The 23,113-nt window shown below is 45.0% G+C and overlaps 1 protein-coding gene across 1 annotated transcript in view; it reads left to right on the top strand.

Moving 5' to 3' along the window:
* Nucleotides 1–23,113, top strand: part of LOC135379029 (atlastin-2-like) — a 37,806-nt gene that overhangs the window by 13,262 nt on the left and 1,431 nt on the right. The window contains exons 4-12 of the mRNA XM_064612278.1: nucleotides 6,797–7,115; nucleotides 10,939–11,230; nucleotides 12,969–13,096; nucleotides 13,408–13,464; nucleotides 14,010–14,081; nucleotides 16,419–16,562; nucleotides 17,374–17,436; nucleotides 17,508–17,576; nucleotides 21,282–21,359. Of these exons, the coding sequence (XP_064468348.1) occupies nucleotides 6,797–7,115; nucleotides 10,939–11,230; nucleotides 12,969–13,096; nucleotides 13,408–13,464; nucleotides 14,010–14,081; nucleotides 16,419–16,562; nucleotides 17,374–17,436; nucleotides 17,508–17,576; nucleotides 21,282–21,359 (1,222 nt within the window). The remainder of the gene's footprint in view (nucleotides 1–6,796; nucleotides 7,116–10,938; nucleotides 11,231–12,968; nucleotides 13,097–13,407; nucleotides 13,465–14,009; nucleotides 14,082–16,418; nucleotides 16,563–17,373; nucleotides 17,437–17,507; nucleotides 17,577–21,281; nucleotides 21,360–23,113) is intronic.

The raw sequence follows: 23,113 nt of genomic DNA, 5'->3' as shown, positions 1-23,113 counted from the left end.
TCTTTGTGCGGTAACTGCGCCCCCTGTGCATCGAATACGGCTAAAAGTCAATGTGTGTATGACAGTGAGTGACCGTCATGCTTCCGGCAGAGTAATCGGAATTCGCGAAAATCATTTCATGGTCGCTTTAACGGTATCCCGAAGTTTTACGGTGCTCCATGTATGTTCAACCAGGCTTTCTGAGAAACTGTTATCGTACGTGAATTCTATTAGTAGCTGAGTGTAGGCACTCACATTGCGCGAGTCACAGCGTATATTTGTCTAATTGATTAATTACCTTCATCTACATATGCATTTGCTAATTCACTTTAGGAAACAAATGTTAGTACGAAAATGGAAGAGGGCGCACAGCAGGCACCTCGTCAGCTGCTTCCGATGAAATGCCCCTCGCCTGATTGCTTTGCAAGGCTAGCGCGGAAGAGAAAGAAAGATAAAAACCGCACAAGAAAGTTGCGAGTAACAACCGAGCAATCGCCGAGCCAGGCTGTAACAGTGAACATCATTCACTCACACCGACACATAAACAGTGATGGGCAGTACTTGAAGTACCAAGTACTCAAGTAGTACTTTAAGTACATTTCTGTGTACTTCTACTTTACTTTAAGTACATTTTAAGTCGTGTACTTTGTAGTGTACTTAAAGTACTTTTTGTGAGTACTTTCCTATCAAGTACTCAAGTACCCAAATTTGGACTCTGACAAAAAATCACAAAAGAGTATCAAAAATGCACCCTACTAAAAGGCTAAAATGACAACACGAAGACAAAAACACACAGATAGGGCTATATATCTGAGTTTTCGTCTTCTTACATCATTTTAGCGCTTCTAGTGAAATGCAGTACCAAGATTCCCGGTATGACATTTTACCAAACCGGATTTTTGTGCTTTTAAAGAGCATATTTGTTGAAGCAAGTCTATTGTTGTGAGGCTTGAAATGTTGTAAAAGTATCAACTCTTCTATGATTGAGTAAAATGAATGGAATGCAAAGACACGCACACATTATGACACTGCAACCGGCAGCACAATGACTTGGTCGATTGTCATTTCAGCTCTCCCAATGCAAGGTTCTATGCTTTTTTATATTGTTTCCTTCATTGGCAATTAATAATCAATTTATATCACAATGTGTGATTTTGTTACACGATGAACACTCTGAAAGACGCACATGCTTTCATTTTTACATTTTGCATTTTTTAAATTGGTCACATGGATTACATTGCTGCATATCACAGTCGTATAAAAATGAAGGCTTACATCGTGTTTCATCCTCTTTAATTTGCTTCATATTCTTTTTTAAACATGTTGTATTTCAAAAAGCAGCAAGGAATGCCCAGAAATGTATAATCTCTGTTGGCTTGTACTTTTTTTCCCCTGAAATTATCTAGCCTCCTATACCCGAAGATTAGTACCGGAACACCACACTAGGCGGGTGATCTTGGATCAGTCAGCGTATAATACATAATCACAGCACAGCTGACTGGTTACCTCTCTATACGTGTAACTGCAAATTATAACATCTGATTAGCACTTCACCTATAGGACTTTATCGTTTCAGAGCATTTGTCAAGAATGCTCACTAAAGTTTTGCCAAAAGAGCAAGACACAGATACTAAAAAGTGATATGCAAAGTGATAAAAATTAAATTGGCGATGTACTTGATGAGTACTTGAAGTACTTTACCTAGTACTTTGTACTTTACTTGAAGTACATTTGGAAGTGGGTACTTTGTACTGTACTTGAAGTACTAATGATACCAGGTACTTGGTACTTTAGTTTAAGTATAATTTTGAGGTACTTTGCCCATCACTGCACATAAACAACTTCATTTTGAGATGATGAACGGGGAGTTTCATCGCCATGGAGGATACTCTACCCCATTGCTGGCGGTGATGTGGGAAATTAAATAATGAGACCCTTCACAATCACGATCAAAGTTTTATGGTGTCCAGAAAAGGTCAAGAGAGCTTTGAGGGCAGACCCTTCGATTTGTCCAGGAACCAAGCAAGTTTGAGAGACTGACCAGGATGTTGTATATAGATAGGGGAAAAAGTTATACAGGGTGTCCCAACGAAAAAGGGCCAGGGGCTAAAGAAAAAACGGAGTGCTCTACACAAATGGAAGCAACTGTACGTGCTTGGCAGTTGTGTGGTCTTGTCAATTAATTAGCGGTAATTAATTTTATAACTTTTTAATTATCGGTTTTAGCTCTCAGGTGTCAATGAGGAAGTTGTAGTACATGTCGAAAAAGACGCAACTGAAGTGGTTCGAGGTCGCTATGACTTGTCGTTTCGTTTTTTCCCGGGTTTAAAAGTTGGTGTCAGATGCCGGGCGGACCGCAGATCGCTGCCCACGATCCGGCACCCGCGGGCGACGATTCCAGCGTCCTCCGGCGTACATTGACCTTCAGATTAGCGCTTGGAGACCATCCTTGAGCCACGTCACCCAAGAGGAAGATATTTCACCTGTTTCACGGCACACCTATCAGAGTGCACTGCAATCGTCGCGCGCGGGCGCCGAATTATGGGGAGCGCTCTGTGGTGCGCGCGGCTTCTGAAACCAATTTTTAAACCCGGGAAAAAACAAAACCACAAGCCATAGCGACCTCGAACCACTTCAGTTGCGTCTTTTTCGACATGTACTACAACTTCCTCATTGACATCTGTGAGCTAAAACCGATAATTAAAAAGTTATAAAATTAATTACCGCTAATTAATTGACAAGGGGCGATGAAAAAAAATTTTGGATAGACCACACAACTGCCAAGCACGTACAGTTGGTTCCATATGTGTAGAGCACTCCGTTTTTTCTTTAGCCCCTGGCCCTTTTTCGGTGGGACACCCTGTATATATGTATATATATATCTTGAAAAGTTGGAGTTGGATCGGACGGCTACGTAATTATAGTTGAAATAAATGGGAGACAGAAGACGAAAGTAGGGGAAGTAACAAAAAAAGGGTTTATTAAAACTTAAAAATTATAAAAGTTAGGGAGGATGTCTACGTTATGGCGGAAGCTCCGCCTTCTTCGGGACAAAAGAGCTAAATGTGGTCACGAGGCTGATAAGGGGCTTGAGAATATATTGGCTTATATTGGCTTGGAGAATATATAGGCTTGATATATATATATATATATATAGGGCAGCTAAATAGGAGACGCGGAGAGTGCATTTTGGAAAAGTTGGTATAGTGTATGCAATGGAATGGACTGCACATAAAGCACGATACAGAATTTCTTCAGAGAGAGAGAGAGAGAGTTTGCTTTCTAACCTAATTGAAATATAGAAGTGTAGTTAGAAGGAGCATTTTACTCCAAACAGCTCTCGTGAAGGATCTTTCGCTCGAGATTATATTATATTTTCAAAGCGATTCGTACTGTGCCGCCACACCTTCCAGTGTGTGCAGATCCATAGGGGAGGAGAAAATGAGTGTGCCGCTGCGTGAGCTTGCATGGCGTTCACTCAGGGGTGGTCGCGTGGGAACGAAGATGGCAACCAACAGGAGGCCGCGAAACCTTTGCCTGGCTTAGCGTGGCCTGGCGATGAGTGAGGACGCCATCGTGACATCACAGCGTTGTCTCATCAGGCCGCGCGTATGTTTCTGTGCCCGGGAATTTCAAATCGTGCGGATTCCAGTGCCTTGGGATGCCGCTGCTACATTATACTGTTCAAGCTCACGCAAGGTAACGCATGAACCTGGCAAAATAGGAAGCCCACTACAGTCCTTAGAAAAACATACAATGCGATCCTCTTGAGGGCTCCCTTTCACGATTTCGACCGTGCGTCCTCTGAAATGGTCGGCATTGTATTGTCACCAAGTAAATTACATTTGCTTCTGGACTGCGAGAGGAAATATTTTTCATCTAATAATAATAACATAGCTAAATCTATAAATAATTATTACATACATATAGACAATGCTCCAAATACACACGCACAATAGACCACAATACCAAAATTCCTTGACTCACGCTATCTGAATGGCGTCAGTGTGCAGCAGGTTTTATTGGTGCACGATGTAGTACTCTTTCTTTCTTTTTTTTTCTTTCTTTTTTCGGAAAGCATTGTTGAACCTGTTGGAGGCATCCCGTATATTTTCAAGCTGGTGGTTAATACCTAGCATTGGTCGTCCACAATATTGTACGATAGTACAACCACACTGTAAAAAAATTCACCGTAAAATAAACGGGCAAATGCAAGGAAAGTTGGCTGCCAAATATTGGCCGTTTTTTTTACGGTGGCCCCGTATAAGTTTTGCCCGTGAAAAAATACTGCATTGTATAGAAGTTGTAACAGGGACACGCCATGTGGCGTTACTGTGCTGTGGTCGTTAAAAAAACTCCATTGGCCAGTAATTTTAACTGGCATATGCCGTGTAGCCTTATCGTGCAGTGCCCGTCCCTGGAGCCCCTCTTTTTTTTTTCTACCCACATATAATCGTAGCAATGAGAGCAGTTTAAGCAATGACCATTCGCAACACATTGTCATGCTTGTCACATTGGGATTTATTTTCTATGTACATAGTGATGAAAATGCGCCAGTCACCTCTTGCACCAAAACCCTGCAAAGAGAAAGGGAACTGTTACAGGGAGCCAGGCAATTGACATGCAATTATACTCACCGTTTATTTTTTTCAAAGGAGGAACATACGAATGAACCATGTGCACCCATCAGTCAGCTCTGGCATCAAAATACTGTAAAGAGAAAGGAAACTGTTACAGGGGGCCGGGCAACTGAGATGCAATTATACTAACCGTTTATTTTTTTCAAAGGAAGAACATACGAATGAACCAGGTGCACCCATCAGTCAGCTCTGGCATCAAAACACTTCAAAGAGAAAGGAAACTAGACTCACCGTTTTATTTTTTCTTCAAAGGAAGAACAAGAAGGTGCACACAAAACGCGGAGACGACACGGAACTTCATCTGGCAGCGTTCATAAGGACATCTGATCATGACCTTCTGTACACACTGTGTACACACATAATGCATGACAGCACGGTATTCTGCTCACTTCATGTACACCTCTACGGTGGTCAACTAGCCCATCAGAGTGTAGAAAGCACAAGGGCACCTTCCGCAACGATACATTACAACAAGAGCGCATTGATCATCCTACGAGCCAGGACGTACACGCAGAATTAGGGAGACGCTTCACAGCAAACGCGAGCCACGATTTACTGGTGTCACATAAGTTGAACAAAACCAGGCATACGGTGCACCACGCTCAAATCGCAAAGAACAGGATGTGCGAACAGGAATGTGCTTACCTGTCTACGTGCATTCACGAGATTTACAACAACCGCTTCGTCCTCCATCGTCAGCGCACGATGTTCCGCTTCCGGCAGTTGCGAACATAGAGTTAATATAGGAAGACTCTAGAGAACGTTCTTGGCGCGCCGTCAATGGGATTCTCCTATCCCCGAGCGTGACCGCCCGGGCGCAGCCATCCGTTGGTCATGGACAGTGTTAGCGGACGAATTTCAGCCCCCTAACTACAGCGGAGCTGCCCCGTTTGTTGCCAACACTATGCCGTCACGTGGGATGACAAACTGTGAAACGAGCCGATGGAGACAACGGCGTCCACCGTAGGAAGCGAGGCGGCAAGGCCCGCCGTGTAATTGCGTTGAGAACGCACGAATCTTCGGGATACGTACAGAATTGAGTAGTGCTATCGGAATCACAAGGTAAACGTTGCCATATCAAACGTGAATCATATCTTATGTATGAGATTACCTGCGACACCGCCAACCATTTGCTTTCCACCGACACGGATGAAGATGTTTACCGCCTATGACGTGTTGAAGTGGCGTTTGTATGCTTTGCGAGCGAAATCAATAAATCGTTACCCATCGTAACAAATGTAGGCGTGTATTTCCGAAGGCAACAGAATTCCAAAGATGAATACACACAGTAAACCGCCATTTTCATGCTGCTCTGCAAACCAACGGGAACCGGAAATGGCAAAACCGAAACCACCCGCCATTCCACGCTGTGGTCTGTCGAGTTTCGTGATAATAAAGTGGTGAACGAACGGCAGCACACAAGCAAGTGATATAGTTGGAAAATATCCACTGCTTATTTGCTTAACAAATACATATGAGATACGCCCATAGTACGCGGATTTAGATAGCAAGTGATGCATTTTGGAAAAGGAGGACGTCAAATTTAGCGGAATGAAGCAGCCAATGGAAGGCAACACCTTCCACGACCAACGGATGGCAGTTCCCGTATGGTCACGCTCTTTTGAGCGAGTCCGACCCCCCTGGTTGCGAATGACGGCAATGCCCATACTTGGCTTAGCCTTGCCTCCGCATTGAAGTTTTTGGCCGGCGCATGATGATGTCGCCACCGTTTTATGTAGTTTTCGCAGTATATGTGATCACGGTAACACGCCGTCGTCAGATACTATTAAACGCCCGTAGAAATCACAGTATTTTTTTTTACAGTGCATGTATATCAGTTGAACGTGTACATAGTACAGACTTTAAAGTATGCGAGAATATCGATCTTGTGGGCTCTACTAGAATCTGTAACTTGTTCATACGTGGCTTACACTTCTCCGTGCAGATGGAACGAACTTGTTTGCTAAGAATCAGTAATTTTCCTCGGCCTAATATATCGGAGAGCTGCATGTTCAATCTCGAAAACAAAACAGTTAGAGAGGGTGAAGATTATCCCTGGAGATATCGTGTGATGCAATTTACTGACATACATTGCTTGTACCTAACTTGTATGACCGACTTAAGCTTACGTTTGTCACCCTTCTGCGACCTTATTTTTCTTTTATCTGACGTTACAGGTACCTCAAGCACCTAGGGATGTCGTCAGACCCATCAGATTGGATGGACGAGGACAATATACCCTTGACAGGCTTTTCTTGGAGGTACGGCAGCGAAAGGGAGACCACTGGTATTCAGCTTTGGGGCAAAGTGTTCAAGGTGAAGACGCGAAAATACGGGCTCGTGGCAGTCGTTCTGATGGACACAGAAGGCTCATTCGACAACAGGTCCACGATGGAAGGAAATGTCACAATTTTCGCAATGAGCATGCTACTGAGTTCTATCCAAGTGTACAACCTGACCAAACATATAACGCAATGCAATCTGGAACACCTGGAGGTGGGTGCGAATTTACTTATGTCGTTACTTGAAGGTTGTTTCGCTGTTCACTTTGGGCATGCAAACGCGAAGACGTTGTAACAGCTACGAGAGTGTAATGAGAGCTTCGTTTCTAACATATGCGTGTGGTGTCCAAACTGTCTGAAGCAACGCTGCTGTGGTATGTCTCCCTTTTCCCTGTTCTTTTACTTTCTATCGTGATTGCTCGTTCTTTGAGCTCCTAGTTGTAGCCCAAGCAGTAGAATGACCTTTTACAATCTGTCTACATTCTTACCCACTATTCATGCACAATCGTTATACCTTGCATGAACGAGTTACACTTCCTAAAAACGAGAGTGTGCGTAAAAGTTTGACATTGTGCAGTTGCAGATCTAACGTTGAGCAGTGTGCATAACATCTGAGTTGGACATGAGAGAACTGATGTTCTGAGGCTGGAACGACATAGAAGGGACAAATACATACAAAGCCTCAAATTGCCTAAGAAATTAACGATGAAAGAGCCCTGGACCGGCAATCCAGAAGATGTGGGTTCGACTCCCACAGCTGGCTAACCTTTTCAGTGACTTTCATCTTCCATCATATGAGTTGGACTTTAATGCGCACGTGGCGTTCGAGCAACCACATATCCTCATGTATTGCATTCAGGCTGGAAATCGTGCCACTGAAAATATCTCGGAAATCTCTTAAAACTCAATTGGGTGTCTTGCAGGCAAATCCCATTGATAATCAAAAGGCTTTCCAGTCCCAAATAGACTATATGAGACAAATATTACGTTGAAAAAGCGCGGGTTTTTAAAGTGTGTCAGTAAGACATCATCCCTTCTCTTCCTCATCCAACCGCTTTCAGCCGGTCCCGGCTACCATCGACTTCTGCCGGATTTCGTACCTGCTGCCGGAATTCGGTATTCGAAATAAGAAAGCACTGACTTAAAGGCCTGATATATTGGTGCACTGCTCATACAAATCGCATTGCGTTGCTGACACACTGTAACGAAGTTCGAACTTGAAGCAAAACGAACATGCTGTTCAATTCGTAATACCGAACCAGTCGCATTAGTGCGTACCATTTCTTGATGATTTCCTGCTTGCAGTGCGTCACATATTGCAGCGAAGCGGAAAGCACTTGTGTGGCACACAATCATGTCTTTGTTGTCAGACCTCGAAACCCGACGGCGCCCGAACGTGTTATTGCTCCTCCAACCACTCCAACTCATGAAGCATTCCGGTTCCGCACTTGATAGACTGTTCGTTGGATCATAGTTGTATCCAGAAACATCACAACACGCGTTGAGTCACCCTCACGCCTGAATAAACCCACGAATATATTTCTACAAGCTGTGCTGTCGCAATCGACAACACCAGAACGCGGAACACAGGACGGCACCGTGTTATATCGAAACCATGCTGAAACGACCGAGACGCTGCACGCACATGCGAGCGTACAAAATTCGATTTCAAAACAGTGTCGACCAATCGGAGTGCGCACCTCCCGGATAACTGGCTAGCGACGACACTTGTCTGGGCGAAGTGGTACATACTCCAAGGCCAGGACCAAGCCTCAGAGCCCCCAGTCTTCGTGGCAGTAAAAAAAAGACAATGTTCACACGTCATAACCACGTGGTATTACTGCGTCAGGCATCATAGTAAGTACCCATTGGGCGAAGGATGTTGTGCGCTCAGCGATTGGTTTGCAAAGTTTCGAAATAGCATTCTTTCGCGGGCAGCCGGTCTGGCAGTCGGTTACGAGCAGCGTCGAAGCATATCGATGTTGTCGGTAGAGAAAACCGTAACCGTATAGTTATTATGTTCTGTTATCATGTATTGGAGTTGTGTTCATGGATTTCTTCGTGTTAAAGTGACTCTGCGTGTTTTGTGATGCTTCCCGACATTGGTATCATCCTGCAAACAGTCTCTCCAGTTCAGGTCTGGAATGCAGTGGTGAGCTGGCGCCTGAGAAACAAATTTGAGCCCCGTCGCATTTTCAAATTCAGTGACATCTGAGATACGATTCGGTGTTGGAGCAACCCAAGCATTTCCCCTTTCGTTGAAACCTTTGATGCTCCTCAAGGAACGAAAGAAGATGCTCACCATGAAATCGCATGCACTCATGTGGGCGTTGCTCGCTTCTGGGAATAGACTGTGTGTGTGTTTTGCGAGTTCAAGCTTGTTTGGGTTGCACTCTCTCAAGAAAGGCAACGCTTTGGGCCCCGTACGCACAGTGAATACTTGTGTGAGACTTTCCAGTCAATACGATGCAAAAAAAAAAAAATGTGTATTTTGTCAAAAGTGTCAGACGTGAAAACCAGTAAAGGGCGATGGCAGTCAGGACCGCCCGAAAGGCGAGCCAAACTGAGAGACCCTGATTGGCCAAATGGTAGGCAGCATATATTGCATTCGCATTGGTTGCATGCCCAGTGTTGCCAGAATTATCTCAAACTATGTGGTCTACGGCGAGCTGTCGCAGCTTGGCCACGACGGCGGGTAGCGGGTTCAGTTCTCTGTTTGCCTACCGCTGGGTATGGAGGTGTCGCGTGTCGCTCTTCGCGACCGTTGGTGGTGGTGATGACGGACAACCTATTGTGAAGATGGTATTGTGTGGTGAATGCATGCATACAGCTTGCGCTTACCTAGCCTAGTGAGCAGTTTCCTCCATGTCCACTACAAACAAAGTATTTACCTCGTTAAATTTGTATAGCTGGTTGCAAAAATGCAAATAATATTGCAAAATATTTACACGCAAAAAACACACGCAAAAAATATTTACCCCGTTGCGGTTACTTTGTAGTTATTCTTGTGCATGCATGCCCGCACATGTTCGCGATCAGCAGTGTGTGTTCATGATGAGTAGTGTATTCTTGGACTGGTCTGCATGTTTTTCTGTTGGCAGCATGTTCGCGCGTGTTGTTCCCCTCGCTAGCACTTTTTTTTTTATCTATTCCACGGAAGCCGCTATGAGGACGACGGTGCTGCCAACAGACGTGATGCTCTGCAACAAGGGGACGCACCTGGTATACGCATTGCGAACCTGTGATGACGGTGCCCATGTCCTGATGCTGTTACTGAGCCTCCTGCTACTACTGACTCATTCACGAATTCATAGTGTATAATAACTGCACAGGTTGTTGAGGAAGGGAACAAGGGAGGAAAATAGAAAGCTGGAATAAATAGTTTTTGTGGCACCTTCTCCAGGAAAACGGTGGCGGATTTCGCTGCTCCTTTACCGAACCTGTTGCACGTCATATTATTCACTTTAATTGTTAAATGCGTTTACAAAGTGTATTCCTGCATATGTGCGTTTCATTTTGAGCGCACGATTTTCCCCGATATCGTCAAACAGATGTGGACATGACACGTTTTCTCCTCTCTCTCTCTCTCTTAGATTGATTTCAAAACGAATTTATTGATTGAAAATTATATTTTTCGATAGGAAATTCCATCGTCGTTCAGTTAGAAGTAGAATAAAGCGAACATTTTGAAAAATAATTCCAAAAGCTCAGAAATTGTTTTATAATTGGATTAATTGTTAAGGGGGAATGGGGGCAAGACGGGTCACGTTGGAATTTACTTGACCTTGGAGCACAAGTACTTTCCAGCAGATGTGAATGCAGCACCGATACGTGAGGTTCATCCAGAACCAGGAACAATAGAAGTCGTTGATCCATTCGCGTCAGAGACAAACCCCGCCTAGGACCAATGGTGAAACCAGTGTGAAAGATGCGGATGTCTTGTGGATATATATGCCGAACATTAAGGAAAACAAGACTAGAAAACGCGTTTACCTATTCTTTGTCAGCAGTCTGTGGTCTTTTTTTTTTCCTTCCAGCTATTTGCGGAGTATGCTAGCATGGCTAAAAGTGCTGGCGGCAAGAACAAAGAAGTGTTTCAGAAGCTCCTCTTCCTCATTCGTGATTGGCAATATCCCGGAGAGAAGCCATTTGGACTGGAAGGAGGACGAGCGCTTCTTCACCCTTTCCTTCAAAGGGACCCCACACTGCCACGTGAAGTATCCGACCTGCGCGAAAAAATCAGAACCAGCTACAGCGAAATGGCATGTTTCCTCATGCCCAGACCCGGTGACGCGGTGGAGAACAAGAGGTTCGACGGAAGGCTTCGTGGTAGGAATGCTGTATATTCAAGCTTGATACATCCCCGTAGTGGAGTATGTAGGAGGTCGTAAGAAGGAAACAGTAGTCCAGGTTCGTGCATCCCATAGATTTTCCCACAAAAGGAAAGGTACACGGATCTCGAAGTGACTGCTGCACGAACACATGTCGTAATGAAACGTGACCAGTACGTCGCAATTGGTTATCTTTGATGGCAAAGTGTGATTCACGCGGAGTATGCAGTTTCCCTACCCTGTAAGTAATATGTGCTTCGAAATCGGTGGCGGCGTGAACCGCAAGCGCTTTGTACGCGGGATTTATAACGCTTTTATTCGTGCGCCAGTTCAATATACCGCGGAAAGGTGCTAAGTGTGCTAAATGTCATTCCAGGGCCCTGATCTTGAACACTCATGCAGCGACCGTTACCGTCATATTTAAAGTTCCCGTGATCAAAAGCCCATTAGGTATGCTCGCGCAAGAGCTCATGGCGTATCACGGGACGAGGTGACGCATTAAACGTGCAGCAGCTCGCGTCATTGAGTTATTAGCGTGCCGGCCATGTCACTTCGAGACAGGGAGGTATCCTGGTTTCAATGCAGGTGCCCGTTCTCCTGTTTGGGTTTTTTCCTGGGTTTCCCTCCAGTTGTTTTCAGGCACAGTTTCTTAAGAAGTCGGCCCAGGACGCACATTTTCAAGCACGTCAGTCGTGACGTTGCCCCCGTATGTGAGTCCGACAACGGCTAGCGCTTTCACCAGAAGCACCATATTTAACGCGCGTTATGAGATAACGAAAAGTTGGAGGTGGAGTTCTCGAATATGGACAGGCGCGGAATTTAGTGAACTGATCAGCACATTTGCAGCGTACAGGGAATGTGGTGTTTTTGTAGCAACCCGTCAGGGCTCCCGAAAGGAAGGCCAATTCCGATGCTGCTGTGATCATTTGGAGAGCATTTAGTACAGAGTGATAGAACATTTTCGAAAATTGAAGGAAAAAATCACAGGACGGTTACGGCTGTGTAACGTGCATTCCAGCGACAGCTGTTGTAGGTGAACATTGACAATTATATTTATGTTGAATGCACGACTACTACAGTGAGACAAGAACTGCCTTGTGATCTGTGATCACTGTGAAGTGTGTCACAGTGATCACTGTGTAATCACTGTGAAGTGACTGTTGATGTGGTCCATATACTTGACGAGCTATTGGGTTTGGAAGAGCACGTCAATGCCGCTAGGTTGCTACGGCCCCTCTTCAGCCGGCCAGGTCCAACATCAACGTTTCTTATAGGCTCGTGATAAAGTTTGCGTTCTTCTGCGTCGATGTTAAATCCCCCAGCAGCAGTATCGACGATGGCACGTGGAGACTGCTAAGGCGTAGGAGAGGTGCGACACCGACGGGAAACGAGGCACTAACATCTGTTGCTGTAAAAGGGAGACGTGGCAAGTGCTCCTGATTGATCAAAAGGCGAACATTTGCGTCAGCACACAGCATCTCTGTCACTGACATAGAAGGAAACTTAGATTTCAACAGTAGCGTAGTCATGCATACAACTGTCTTCGAAGGGAACACTGGGTTTTGGGCTCGAATAAGATTATATGACTATCACGTATTGCTGTCATCGTGGCCGTTTCTCGAGTCGCGGACATTTACAGATCAGTTATAGGAATCCGTTTCCTAGATTGAACGTTTTTCCTCGTTGCGCATGGTTTCCTACATCACTACCTCCACAATGCCGTTCTTCATATTCAGATATATCTCAAGATTTTAAGCATCACTTGAAGAAGCTTGTGCCTTATCTTCTTTCGCCCGAAAGGCTGGTTCCAAAAATGATCAATGGAAGAATTGTCACCTGCAAGGAGCTCGTGTGCATGTTTCACGTAAGTTTCGTTCGTCTACGTTGTAGAGACGTTGTACTGTCACAGAATGTGGACATCGGCATGGACATCGTCAACCTTTGTTTTTGTCCGCTTACATTTACTATATGTGTTCGTTTGTATGTATGTATGTTCGTTTGCATGCTTCATTTCACTGCCTTTAGCCGAAAAATTTGCCATCTGCTGACGCAATTTTTCACGCATTTACCATTTATCACACTCTATAGGAATGATACGACTTATTTATGTTGAACTCTGTGCTTGAAAGTATCGGTGGCGAAATACACAATGAAAACTCTTTCACATTTTTTCAGGCTTATTTCAACGTCTTCAAAGGAAAACAGCTCCCGGCACCCATGACGGTCTTCAACGTAGGTTTGACAACACGCCATCTTAGTACTATAGAAATGGGTTACAAGTGACGTTTAATGTGATATGCATTATTGGGCTAGCTCCTGAGAAATTCATGTAGTGTGCGCCGGAAACTCAGCTCGAACGACAGATAGCGCCACAGGGATCACGGTCTGAAAAAAATATTATGCCAGGGTGTTCAACGTGGCTTCTCCCGTTACATGCAGCTCGTGTGCAAAGATTCGCTTGAGAACATTCTGACGGCTAGGAGTTCCTAGTAATTCATAGCATCGGACGTGTTTGCTAGGTGGAGTTATTAGGAGGTAGCTGCGAGTATTGGAATGTTACGTTGAATTACACCTTGCAAGCCAGACTGCCAATGCGGGAGAGCGGCGTCTTGCTTATTGGTGGCTTAGGCCTGTCGACATGAACAAACGGTCGTGTTCGCACTTCCCAAGTTGGTGGCCGTCGTCTACGCGTTACAGAAAATCAAGTTACGCCTGTCATCATCCTCACGACATTCATATGAATGCTTCATTTAATTCATTATCAATTCTATTCACAGGCAACTGCATATGTAAACAATCAGCTGGTCATCGAAGAAATCGTCAATTACTATGAAACCGAAATGAAAAAGGTAAGCTACTTATTGACATGTGTCTCACATCCGATTTTTTTTTCTTTTTTGTAAAGGGGTACAAACGGCCGTATGGCACTACAGAGCACTTTCCGTCCGTCATGCTAATATCATCCTGGTCATCGCTCGCGTACTTCAACGAACATATATATCTTACGAAGAGAGGGTAGAAGGAAAGGTGGGGAGGAGGATCGGAGGTGTGCAAATAATTTGAACGGGGCTCTTCCTTCTCTCAATGTATGCGCTCGGCGCAGGCGCAATTCCGAAAACTGTTGGCAACACTTGCTCCGCAGAGGGGGAGGAAGCATTAAGCAGGCCTTCTGCATCTAGGTGGCGCTGATATGCGTCTTTCAAAACCATAGCAAATAATAGTACGCCCTCAGGTTACGCGGGAGAAAGCAGCCGTGGACTGCCAGCATGACCCTCGCATGGCGACTTTCATCTGTATGTGTTTCTTTTTCAATCACGCACTGGTTACACACGCTTCAGTTGCGCAGATATATGTCACGAGTCACACACCGCGGCAATAGGTTACGTCATGACGTACTGTCCTCCTTTCCTCATTCTTCTATCCGCTCTTTCAAGGAGTGGAGGATTTCTGAGAGGTCAGGCGGAAAACTGTAGCAGCTCGTCCGCTACAGGTCGCCCGTGCCCGCTGTTGTTTCATTCATGATCAGGTAAACACGACGCGAAAGACGACCTCATTCGCCTAGCTGCAACGCTGGCGTCCGGGCGGGGGGGGGGGGGTCACGTGGTGGAGAAGTCACGTGACACTAATCGAAAGAGAGGAAAAGGGGAGAGGTACGTGTCTTCGCCCTCCTTTATGTTTTCTCGTAGGTCGGAGCGTTAGGATGATATGTCACATGGGGCTCCGCTAACAGAGTGCAAAAGGTAGACCCTCCGGGCGACGCAAAGAGCAACACCCTTGACACATGGGAGCCGGCCGCCCCATCGGGACGTAACATGACAACAGTTCTCGAAAAATTAATTTTCTCTAGCTTTCGCGTCACGTTGAGCGAAAATACTTTGCAGAAATGTGAAGTGTGACAAGAAGATTTCAGTAACATCCCTTTGGTAGGATTTTCGAGACACTGGATTTAGTCCGTAGTGGCATTTTAAGGCTATGTTTGATGAATTTGACAATGGAAGTGCGGCTGCCGCGCCCAAGTATAAAACGAGCGGTTCTGGTTTGTACAGATTCAATCGAGTCTGAAAAGGAGTTCTGGCCGGAGCCCGATACGGATGATGCATATTCCAAGTTGGTTACAGAACACTTAAAGCGACTATCGCTTCCGGTGACGTATGTTTGAGACGGATACGGTAACGTTCGTCACCGCTTCATAGTCAACTTGGCCAAGTATTCTCTTCCGATATAGCTTGCATATTAAATAAACCAGGTTGAAAGATTCGCAGCCCTTCTGCAGGTAACAGCATGATGACGAAAGCCAAGCACACGAAGGGGAGGGCAGCGCAGGCGATTCTCTCTGAGGTCGTCTGCTTGACGTTCATATCGCAATATACTAAGCGAAATGGTCTCAGCAAACACGGCTACTTTCGCTTACGTGTTTCAGTTCTACAGTAAATGTTTTGTTTTTGTTTTGTTTGTTTTTGCATTTGTTTTTTCTGTGAACACGTCCGAGGTTAATCAGAAACAACATTCCGCAAGAGCATCACAGAGCAGAAGCCCTTCCCTAATATTCCGACTCCCCAGCCCGCCTGTCGGTTGGATGGTCCGCAATGGCACAAAGGTCTCTTGAACCGCTCCCCGATTGGTCTCGTCCGCGCCAAAGGCCGCTCACTGATTGGCCTCGTCGAGGTGACGTTTCCACAGAGGGAATCCTGGAATACTCTCAGTATGCGTCGTCTGCCCTTGCGTTGTGTTACACGAAACTGCGCAGGAGCAACGCCACAAATTCGCGTTCATTTTTCGGCGTTTTTGTCAGTGGGAACAGCACTATAGTTTGGGGATCGACTAGGACGGATGCGCTTAATGTGCAAACACTAAAACAGTAAAAGTAGACTGTGCTCCTAAAATTTGTACAGTACGGTTGTCATATTATCTGGGATCGATGAAAAGTTCGGGATGCGTTGGTAATTTAGCATGCCACAACGACGTGTCTCCGTGTCGAGGAATTGGACGACGTGCCTCATTGAGTCCTGGTATATTGTAGGCTGTCACCAACTTGCTGGCGTCATTTCCCACTTGCGTTTTTTTATTTTTTATTTTTAAAAGGGGGACTCGAATGCGTCGAGAACCAGGCTGTCAATTGATGGAGAGATGCTGCAGCCAGGAAGTGTCGCACGCGCATTGATTTCAGCACATAATTGCTTTTGCAGATCGCCTGGATGGATGAATTTCCCGAATGTGACACTAACATCAAAAATGAACATGATACACTGATGATGGAGTGTTTGTCAATGTTCGAGAATGAAACCACGCTGGGAAGCCACGACACAGAGCTTCGGGAACAGCTCGTGAAGGTGACGTACCGTTGAAGCTTCTACGTTCGCCTCTCAAGAACATGCACAACATGGTGCATATTGCAGTAAACATGTAGGTTATTTTGTGCTGAAAAATATACTTTAAAAAGGCAAGGGCAGCATTAATACCATCTTTGCGGCCTGTGTATGCAGACATGCGAACGTCCTTTGGAAGGGCGCATCTAAGTACTGGACAACTAATTAGCTAAAACTCACAAAAAGTACTAATTGTGTGATTTTTAAATTTGAGTTTAGAAGTCTCAAAAAATATTCCTGTGGTCGAAGTTCGTTTCGGGAAATATGAGACGTTGTTGGCACCGATCACTAAAGGCAATCTCTGCTGTACCTACGCGTTTCACGTATTTGCTCCTCTGGACTGTACCCTATAGCAGTGGCAGCTTTGGTGATTCTGTTCTTGTGATCCTGTTTTATCTTTATGATTTAAAATTGATGTCCTGTCTTCCTTTGGGCCAGAGAAGGCCCTTTTAGGTCATTCCAAAGGACCGTAGTGCAACATGCAACACCTGAAGGAAGGAACGTATATAAGGAATTTTGTGTAAAGACAACACTTAAAGGCCGATTGTGATTGTGGATAGCGAATAAGACTGACTTTCTACGCGATAGAGAGTAGAGATGAAAACTAGGGATTACGAGACTATTATCGATGAATGCTTGTGAATATGGGAAAGAGAAGAGGTTACAAGGCTAACACACATAAAACAATTCAGTGGCGATTAACCTTGAGAAGCTTTATTTACTGAAATGGGACAGCACATACCGATGCAATGCCGTGTTTGTGCCTTCGTTGCAGGAACTCACTGCTCGCTACGACATGCGCCAACGTACTCGTAAACTGTTGAGGGAGCTTAACGAGGTAAGTCCAGTTGCGATGTAGCGATACCAAGATTGCATGCTGTCCTATAAGTCTCACTGTTTTCTCTGCAGGAGATGGAGCACCGCATTCGGATAGATAGAGAAGAGGCTCAGCGTCTTTATGAAGAAGAAGCCCAAAGGGTATAGCCTTACCGCGTCGCTTTATGTGATTTTACCTGTCGGCGGCTAATCTGTAGTCGCTTCTATAACCAAGATTGGCTACTGAAACTAATAATATATCCGATCCCGTTGCGGGATCCTAGAGAACTGGAATTTCTGTTTCTGCTGTTGACTCTGAGACATTTCCTATGCTGGTTTCGGCTTGCAGTTTGCTTCAGGTCGTTCTGTCTGCTCGTGGTATTACGGTTCAGATTTGTATCAACGCGGTGTAAACAGAGGGACAGTATATCGTATTCGCCACCGACACTGAGTGGTTTGATGTATAATTTGTCAGATATATAAAACATTTCACTAAATTAAATAAAAAATAGGCAGTGAATTCGGTTTCTGATATTGTTACCGCACTTCAATTTCGTTTCCATTCCGGTTTTTGGCGAGGGAAAGGAAAATATCTTGGTTCCTCTTTCTGTTCGCGTTTCCTGCCGAAATTCGTTTGGTTCACGTTTCTCATTTCCGTTACCGTTTCTGTAACGAACGCCAGCTCCTAATAAACACATTTCATTTCTTTTCTTAACATTTCTACGTACTTAATTTGATGCTATACGAATGCAGAATATTTATCTCGATTGCGCAACGAAATTAGTAATATTTCACCTGAACATCGGAATAACTTCCAAACTAGCTTCCGATAACATGTGAAAAGCACCGACGCAACGAGGGCAAACGTAGTAGCATGTAGTGAAGAAGCAAGCGATCTGGCGAAGTTGGTGCATAATGTAACACCCCGAGACAAGGAAACCCAAAGGGACAGACACAGCACGGAGTTTCAAAAAGAGGGAGAGACTTCGTGTTGTGTCTATCTCTTTCTGTTCCCTAGTGGCGGGTTTTACATTATGCAATTCTATTTGTTTCTGTGAAGCTGATGTACCTGTGCAGGTGCCTTTACTTGACGAACTCATTATCGCACAAATGCCGACGAAGGTGTCTGCCCTCGCTTTTTTTTCTTTTTTCACTTAGTTCACGCGTAGCCCAAGGAGTTGCTGTTGTTGCGAATGCGAGGTGGTGCTATTGAGAGCATATATTTAATGGATGAAAAAAAACGGAAAGGTTAGCCATACAAGCGACATACTATTCGCAAAAAAGGAAAAGGAAGCAGACGAAAAACAGGAACACAGAAAAAATACAAGGTCTACTAGACATTGTCGGATTACTGTCAAACCAGTAGTCACTGTGCGCTCCTTGGCCTCGTATCCAGCGGCAGCCCAACAGGGGTGGACTGCCAAAATTGCTCTTCCCATTCGGATGAATGCTGGTGGTCGCCGTCTTTAATGAATATGAGTGACGATAACGTAACGTTGTCATTCGGTAAAGATTTGAGTCGCGTGTCCACGTTCCAAAGGAAAAAGAAGATTGCCTGCGTCCGCATGCAATATGCGCAGTTGTTCACGTGAGGAGTGCTGGCCGATGCGATATCGTTCCTGCACTGGTTCCCGATCGGGACAAAACGGTCTAGCACGAAAATGAACGAAAACAAACCGGGAAAAACGCAGGAACTCGGCATACGGCACTCCACACGTGCACGTCTTTACTGTGACTACAACGGGGTGGCAGCACTAATAGCGGCACCTATGCCTTGAATCGCGATTTTCTGTAGAAACGAAGACTAGCTCAGTTAAGGCTGGTTTAGAGTGCGTAACTACGCGCGGCGCATCGCGAGCATCGCGAGCCGTCGCTGGTGAGTTCATAGTTCGACGGCACTCGGCGAAGCGCGGCGCGGCGGCAATGCGCGACTACGTCAGCCGCCGTCGGGGAAGTAGAACAATGCTCTACATCTGACGGCGTGGGCTCCGGTAGACTCGCATTTGGTAACACGGCGTCACCCATTGAGCTTCTTATCGAAACTGGAAAGGAACATCCGTGCCTACATAATAAACGACGGATGGACTAGAGAGACAAGCAAAAGAACGAGAACAGCTGGGAAGACGTGCGACTTTCTTATTTAATTCGGTGTTCATGATTTGGGGCACCAAACGCATTACAGTAATACAAACTTAACTGTGCCAACGATGGGAACACGGATTATCATTAGTCGGATTCCAGCACGCGGGTACATATATGGCTGCTTTCCCACTACGAAATGTGCTGCTGCTCTTTTAGTTGCGCTACGCCGAATCACGTCGGACTATATGATCCCTGTAGGATGAGGAAGCGCGGCGTAGCGAACGCTGGCTGTCGGCGCGCAACGCGGGCGGCGATGGGCGAATGCTACGTCGGACTCTAAACCAGCCTTTAATGGTTTTCTTATCGTCATACTACGCGTTCAATGTGGCTTTTGTTGTTAGCTATGGACTCTGTTGTGACAGCACTTGAGCCCGTGGGTCACTATTGAGCAGCACCAGCGTTCGGCGAAGACATGCTGTTGAGGGTTATGTATGAGGGTTATAAGTAGGGCCTGACTTTTTCGGGTTTTACTTTTGGCCAAATTCGGGGGGTAAATATCGGGTGATATTTTTCATTCGAAAATTCGGGTGTATTCGGGTTAAATCCCGTTACGGCATATTCTGTCGTCAGGAATTCGGGTGATTTTTTTTTCTTTAATAAAAATTTGTCTTAACATGGAACTAATGTTTAGCAATGTTATCAAACTTTATTTTAATGCACGCTTATGAGTGTGCCACGCGACCCGGATGTTTTCGGGTAGATTCTGGTTAAACCCGAATTTTACAGATTTCGTTCGGGGGGTAAATATCGGGCGGACACGGGTTTAACCCCAAAAAGTCAGGCCCTAGTTATAAGGTGACATTTGTATGCATGTATGTACGTACGTGTGTGCATTCCTCAAGGGCGTTACATGAGGAAAGCAAAAACGATAACATGTCAAGATAACATAGCAACTTGACTTGACAACATATCATAACATCGGAAACACAGCGACATTGACCAAATAAACATGAACATGGAACAGGGCCATGTATGGATCAAAACATATGAAATATATGGCGTATATAAACAACCAATCATGAGTACACAACTATGGTATGCATGTTAGACGTACACGGATAGTGAGCGTTTGAATGTGACAAGATCTGTGATCGTGTGAAAATAAGTATTGAGCCGTATACGTCCATCGATGGGTTCTAGTTTCAACGAATAATCCACTCGTGGGGATACATAATAAGCAGGCGAAAAAAAAAAGACGTGCATTTAACGGGTGAGTTTAACGTGGACGTAAACCTTGATTAATTTGTCGTACTAAAGCGGACGGTCGGCGCGATCAACCTGTGTCTTACGTCCGTGTCTTATTTCCTCAGTCTCATGTCTGAATATTTGAAAGTTTGCGTTTCCTGATCGGTAAACCCTCAGCATGAAAAGTAATTTGGCAATGCACATGCAGCTTGTGTTGAATGACATTGCGGTACTTTGTAAACGTGCGGTTTGAGAGTGTCTGGCACTGTGCAGTACACATACCATCTTATTGCAAAAAATCGAAAAACATGCATCCAAATATGTCACTAAACAGCCATCACGAGTCAAAACGATGGAGCCATGCGCATGACATAGTACGAACTTAATGATGAAAGTTCAAAGTCACTGAAAAGGTTAGCCAGCTGTTGGGCTCGAACCCACATCTTCTGAACATCCCACATCTCGAGAACATGAATTGTCTCTTGTTCATAGTACGAGCATCGGGTCTTCCCCTCTAATAAACTGTCTCTACCGCACTAGGTGATTGAAGAGGAGAATGCGAGACATAGGGAAGAGATGGCTGCTATGGAAGAAAGACAGCGCAGAGAGATGGAACAGGTGAATTCAGAGCACCCTCCTCTTTTCACAGTTATAGCCCAAACGTTCAGCCGTCACAGAGAAGGGGCAAAGATTCATAGCCAGTATTGAGCCAGGTTAAAACAACTCCCGAAATTCCATGGAAGTATTGGTGAAGCCTTGTTTAATATTCACGAGCTTTCATGCATAAATGTAGACTACTATGTCAAAGCTTGTCAATATTAAACGAGGCTTAATCCACTCCCTTCCACTCCTTCCTGCTGCCCTCTGTCCATCCGTCCACGTGATGTACGCCGCTCATAGTCATAGTTGCTTCGCGGCGTTAACATGGGATGAAAAGAAAAAAAAATAACAAGGCTTCAGTGTTCGACTTCATGCATATCGTTACTATCGTGGACGCTGGCTGGTTTTTTTCAGTTTCCTCGGAAGTTCAGTGATCAGTGATTAGTTTCCGGGATACCGTCATGGCACAAAAGACCAATACTCTAAATGCTGGCAGCACTTTGGAAGGCAATTCACTATCTCTGGGAACGAACAACTGCAGTTGCGCTCTTTGTACAGACAGCTTTAAACTATACCCCACACTGTCTCCAAAGTTTGGTGCTGCGCATGTTAGCTGCTGTACGAATCACGTGCTGGGATTTCATGGTACGAACTCATCTATGGCTGTTGCACGGAGGCGTACCCATTAGGACAATGTGGTCGTATTGTTAGGGGTTGCACGTAACATAGCTGATGGGAAGACTAAAGGGAAAACATATGCTACACTGCAGTGGAAAGCATGGAAGACAAAGAAAACGGAGTTCGAAGATGTGTAGGTGCCTTTATAAATGCACTACGTTGTTGAACATTTTGATTTGTAATCCGAGTTGAAAGTGCTAGCGCCGTACTGCGTTTCTTCTTCTCGTAATCACTACCAACAATCCCTTCCACTTTCGCCTACATATGTTTTCGCAGCTTAATATGTTTTTTGGGACATATTGTCGATTTCATAATTTGTCCTTCAGTCTTCCCATTTGCAGTATTTATCGTGATTGTGGTCAGGGGTGTTCTGCTAAACCAACGATTCGGAATTTTCCTCAAAATCAGACATTCCCAAGAACAGGCTCAATTCGATTTCACTCACATTTTATTGTAGATGGTTTACACTAGGGTTGCGGATTTGCCACTCCGGAGTTGGAATGATTCCAGAATCATTACAGATTTATCGCAGCCTGGAATGGAATGGGAATGGAATGGCGGAAACAGTCATATAGGAATGGAATGGGAATGGAATGGAAATAGGCCTTTTTTTTCGCAGGAATTGAATCGGAATTTGCGCACACGTACCGCACCTGTACACACGGTCAAAAGCGAAATAATATTGTTGAATATTGGGCATGTATAAACGGGGCTTCCTTTCTCCATCGTTTGGGAAATAATAATACAGGGAAGCTCTCCGCGGTCACGCAGGCCTCCACACAGCTTCAGCATACGTAGAACGGGTATTTTCCACAGTTTCGCATATTATGACAGCACAGCGAAGTTGGGTATCGGGCACATCTTTCCAGCACCTCATCCTCGTGTTTGTGAACCGGAACACACGATATCACTGATCAGCAAGATTGCTTACATGTGCCTATATTTAAAAAAAAATGATCATCACTAGTGCATCGATGTTGTTGTGATGTTGGGAACCTCTCCGCACCTTGTCTTTGTGCTTTTTCCGTGCTGGGTAATGCCAACATCATCTAGTGAATTATTTTTCGCTTGCGCATGTTCTTTCGCAGCACTTG

Source organism: Ornithodoros turicata, chromosome 1 (genome assembly GCF_037126465.1).
Source record: "Ornithodoros turicata isolate Travis chromosome 1, ASM3712646v1, whole genome shotgun sequence".
Classification (NCBI taxonomy): domain Eukaryota; kingdom Metazoa; phylum Arthropoda; class Arachnida; order Ixodida; family Argasidae; genus Ornithodoros; species Ornithodoros turicata.
This window is presented reverse-complemented; position numbering and strand designations above follow the sequence as displayed.